Below are 4,667 nucleotides of genomic sequence, written 5' to 3'. Positions count from 1 at the left end.
TCTCTAGCGAGGTGTTGAATAGCTTGGAGCCTTCATTTGCTTGTGCTTGCTGCCTGGATTTAGCATAATTCGGTGGTTTTCTTGTGGTTGCGACTCAATTCTGTGGCCGAAATGAATCTTCGTGTAGTTCGTCGTGACGTTGCGGTGGCTTCCTGACGGCCAATTTGCATTCATTTTATATGCCACAAAGCAGCAATGACTTGTGCAGCTCTCTACAAGCTATCCAGCCACACATTGACATAGAACGGCAGCAGCTCGGCCACGAAAACAGTGGCTGCCAGAAGTAAGCCGCCGCCAAGGCAGAGACCCACATACCACAGGTCCTGCAGACGCAGCGGCTGCACCTGGCTGGCCGTGCTGTAGTCCTTGATTTTCATGCGATCAGCTTGGACCATATCGATGAGGCTGTGTCGCATCCAATGGTTGATGAGGCCCGACGAGCGCGATCTCATGGTGAACATCATCAGTCTTTTGCGGAAGATGGACTCGTCGGCCAACAGGATGCTGTAGGGATAGTTCTGCGACAAGCATAGCTCGGAGTAGCGAAAGACCGGCCTTTGAAAGTAGCTCTGCAGCTCTTTCATTACGACCCATTTGATGGCTGTGATTGGGTAGGCCCAGCTCGTGTTGAAGCTATTTCGCAGCTGGAAAAACTCCGTGTGATTCCGAGTCAGCCTGAATGCCGACGCATATCTGGCGCGGAATTCGTCGTCCATGTCGTAGAATTCCTCGCGCAGACCAAATATACGAATATTCGATGCTAGCAAGGCGTCAAAGCTGTCGATCGGTGCTTCCATGGGACACATGTTGATCAAGGAAACTAACTGGGCCTGGCAGGCGCACAGCACTAGTAGAGCTAGTATCCAGGGTGTTATCCGCAGGCTACGCAAGCAATAGCGAAGCCAAGCGGGAACGAGCAGACGATCCAGATAGAGCCAGAGATAGTAGGAGCCTAAACTGATGAGCAGCAGAGCCAATGCCTTTGCCTCCAGGACTCTCGCGAATACTGCACGCAGATCTATGTGACGCTCGATTGGCAATATGATGCACCAGGCGCCATAAAAGATGGGATACGAGTACTGATAGTACCTATGAGGAGACATCCAATGACAATGGGCTCTAAGGTCTGCCAAGTACATTGCTTACCTGCTCTTCAATCTGTGGGACATTTGTGTACTCAGCAGTCCAAAGTCAATGCTTCCATTCCTTGTGAACTCGAGCATATAGGCCTCGGTTAAGACTCTGCCCGGCCGCCAAGTGGGCAAGACGATTGAAATATTGGCCCCAAGCTTCTGCGCAAATGTCTCTATCAAGCGCCATCCGTATCCCGAAACTCGTGGCTCTCCGTTTGCATCGAGCTGAATGATTGAAGTTGGCTCGGAATAAACGGGCATGATGCGCACAGTGTAGCCTCCAAGGTTGGCCAGCTGGTCAGGAAAGAGTTCACCTTCTCCTCCAGCTAATCTAGAGTGCAGTAGGTTTCGTTTGATCAGCGTGAAGCTGGGGAATGCTGAGAAGCTGTAGAGAGTCAAATGGCTTCCGTCTTGCTGAAAGTAGAGCACCACATTGAGAATGGAATTCTTCAGGCAATAGGCTAGGATCTGAGTGGCTAAGGAGTCCTTGTCCGATTGACGAATGGCGCTGCTGTGCAATAGCTCAATGAGCACAGGCATATCTCTCAGGTGATTCAGACTCGCAGATAACCCAGCCAGGGCGGGCACGTCGAAGCTCGCTGGCAAGCAGGCCAAAACAAACAGCTCGCTGGACTGTTGCTCTTTCAGCTGGGCAAAGGGCATTCGACTGTGCCACACCCACTGCGGTCGGTCGCTCAAGTTGCCCCACTGCTGCCACCGCTGCCAGTCGCAGTCCAGCCTGCCGGGATTGTAATAAAATATGCTTCTTCTATCGACGAACTGCAGCACCAAGGCGTACAGCTGGTAGATTTCCGCAGCAATGCTGGCATTGCCGTTGACCCACATGACGTCCGCCAGCAACCACAGAGCACTGCAGCACCGCAGCGAGAAGTCGTAAGTGTAACGCAATGCATTTCACATTGTTTACCCTTGTAATTGCTTGGGGATATGCCAATTATGGCAATAATATGTTGCCCGAAAATAATGATTGCTGTATTTGCATTGACAGCGCGAATAAACAAACAAATTTACTGTTTAAACATGCATTACTGTTAATCAGTTGTGGTTGCATATCGCACACATAAGAATGCAAGCCTTTTGTATGGCACAACTCCTGCCCAACTGGCCAGGTCAACCCAAAGGGCAGCCGCAGGTAAGCCAAGTTATTTTTACACCAGAGTATTAATGCCCATTGATGAAATGAGAGGGTATATTGGTTTAGTACAATGCTACTTCTGCTATAAGTTCGCCTGAGCGGAAGTCCTGGGTATCCTCGACTACTATATCTAAAAGAATTAGTAGATATAGATATACTATCTTCATCCATTGGGAACAGGGTGTTTCCTAAATCTTGATCCCAGAATTATTAGCTCTTCTGTTGAACCCTGAAGAGTATTGTGCAGTCGTGTATGCCCGCCTGTAACATACTCACATATCTCTGTTTCGTTTCGTTTGGCTTATTTCTTGTTTCGCTGGATGCCAGAGTTCATACGGCGTTCTTTATGGGCGCAATAAAACATGATGGCCATCTCCAGTGATCCTTCTGGACAGCAATCGCATAGCAGCAGGAGAAAGTTTCGCTTACAATATTAATTTCAGGGTCGAAATTGAAAATCGACTTTACGTTTCATCGACATATCAAATCATTTGCAGCAAATTATGAGCGTTAGGCCAAACGAAATAGTGTCAGCCGTCTCCAGTGACACCTACTGCACGATTACGGTCCCAAATTGCCCCACATGTCGTGCGGCTCGCCAGATCGGCGGGGCATCCCATCTCTCTTTGGGTTCGCTTTTCCACAGGCAGCCCACGGTCACGGCCACATAATTTATGGATCGTGTTGTGAGAAATTTGTCAACAAATCGTGGCGCCATAAATTGTTGATTTTTCCTCCTCTTACGCTTCCTCTTGCGCGCCCACTTAATTTTCTTTTCTCCCTCTCTCTCTCTCTCTCGCTCTCTCCATCTCGCTCTGTGTGGCTCAGTATGGCAATTGTCAGAGGCTTGGAAATATGTGAGACTCTGTCTACATTCATAATTTCAATTGATTCATTTCGACAATGATTAACACTCAGAATCCCTCCACGGGTATAGCAGACTTTGTGCTTTACAGTTAGCTGCTGCCTATTGAGTTATTCATTTGGCCAAGCTTGGCATCAGGTGTCGACTCTGCTGCCTAAATAGTCAGAAATCGTGAATACAAATTTGTATTATGCTGCTGCAAGTAAATGCCTCTTATTATGGCGAATAGTAGTTCTTCGGTTTATGCTAATCGAATTGGCCCAGGCACAGACAAGCAGCCAGGGGGAAGGGCACGGAGACAACATCACAGCTTCTCAACGGGCACTATAAGCCACAATTTGTTAGCTGATACTTGGGTGCCTGTTGGCAGGGTTTTACATAATTTGGTTGTTTTCTTGCGGTTTGCCTGCTCGCTGCTCATTTCTGACGCCGAATTGAGTCTTCGTGCTGTTCGTCGTGCCGCTGTAGTGGCTTCTTTGCAGTCGATTTGCATTTATTTTATTTGCGGGCCAAACAAACAGCAGGCAAAAGACAAGCAAAACAACAAACAACTCAAGGTGTAAGTTGGTAGCTTTGTTTACAGAATTTTCACCCACTGCCAGCGCCACAGGCGGCAGACGGTGTAGAGCTGCGACCAATATCAGCAGGACACGGCTGGCCTAGACTTGGCTAAGACTAATTCTCATGTATATCGAAATCTGATATACTGACAAACAAAAACGAGCTGATCTGTCCAGAACTGCCTGGTGGATTACGCAACTTTGCCTGGACATTCGAGCAACTGTTGGACTGCTGTTGCCCAAGTTGTGGTGTCAGCGTTTTTAAGGGCTGACTTGCAAAACTCCATGAACTCAATTAATATGGCATTGTTCAACATTGTCTAGCACAATTAGATAAAGAGCCAAAGAGTCGGGCTATGAAAGCAAAAGTTTCGCGTTGGACAAATGCTGTTTGGCCTGACCTGTCGCCGGGCTGCCCACTTGGCTGGGCCAACACAAAGCAAGCGCGACGACAATGGTCAAATGTGCTGGCCAAAGTGAAGATGCAGCTGGGATCGCAGACCCCAAGCCACGACAGCGAGACACTTGCATACAATGAATTGTTTGTCTACACACACACACACACACACACACATACATGGAGCAGAGAGCGAGAGAGACACCCACATGGCTGCACACTTGTGACTGTGGCTCGGTCTTAAGCTTTGCCCCTGCACAAGACGGGCAGCAATGTCCATGTCCATGTCATCATCATCATCATTATTATCATTGTTGTCGTCGTGCTTGCAGTGTCTCTATGGCCATGCCACTGTCCATCCATTCGTCCGTCTGTCCGTTCTGTCTGTATGTCTGTCTGTCTGTCTGGCTAGCACTTGTTTTATCGTCATTTTACAAGCATTTTTCATAAATTACAGTTTATTGTTGTTTGATAAACGGCCAACGGTGGGCGCTACTTGTATTTGTATTTTGTGTGTCCAGCAACAACGACACGCAAATAAAACCCAAACAAGAAA

At 48.1% G+C, this 4,667-nt stretch overlaps 1 protein-coding gene across 1 annotated transcript; it reads right to left on the bottom strand.

Annotated features, from left to right (window-relative positions):
• Positions 1-212: 212 nt before the first annotated feature.
• On the bottom strand, positions 213-1,979 carry Ir94h (Ionotropic receptor 94h). The gene is made up of 2 exons (XM_018098429.1): positions 1,147-1,979; positions 213-1,089 (listed from the first exon to the last, which is right to left on the bottom strand). The coding sequence occupies exons 1-2, from the start codon at positions 1,977-1,979 to the stop codon at positions 213-215; spliced, it is 1,710 nt and encodes a 569-aa protein (XP_017953918.1).
• Between the last annotated feature and the right edge of the window lie 2,688 nt (positions 1,980-4,667).

The sequence above is a fragment of the Drosophila navojoa genome, chromosome 2 (genome assembly GCF_054131105.1).
Source record: "Drosophila navojoa isolate 15081-1374.11 chromosome 2, UAZ_NAV_1.0, whole genome shotgun sequence".
Lineage (NCBI taxonomy): Eukaryota > Metazoa > Arthropoda > Insecta > Diptera > Drosophilidae > Drosophila > Drosophila navojoa.
The sequence above is the reverse complement of the archived record's forward strand: the minus strand, read 5'-3'. Positions and strand labels throughout refer to the sequence as shown.

What these genes read in the sequence shown, in the direction of transcription:
- Ir94h (XM_018098429.1), bottom strand. Translation starts at nt 1,979, where the DNA reads ATGTGGGTCAACGGCAATGCCAGCATTGCTGCGGAAATCTACCAGCTG. An exon ending in TCCCACAGATTGAAGAGCAG is followed by an intron (nt 1,090 to 1,146) that starts GTAAGCAATGTA and finishes GTCTCCTCATAG; the next exon opens with GTACTATCAGTACTCGTATC.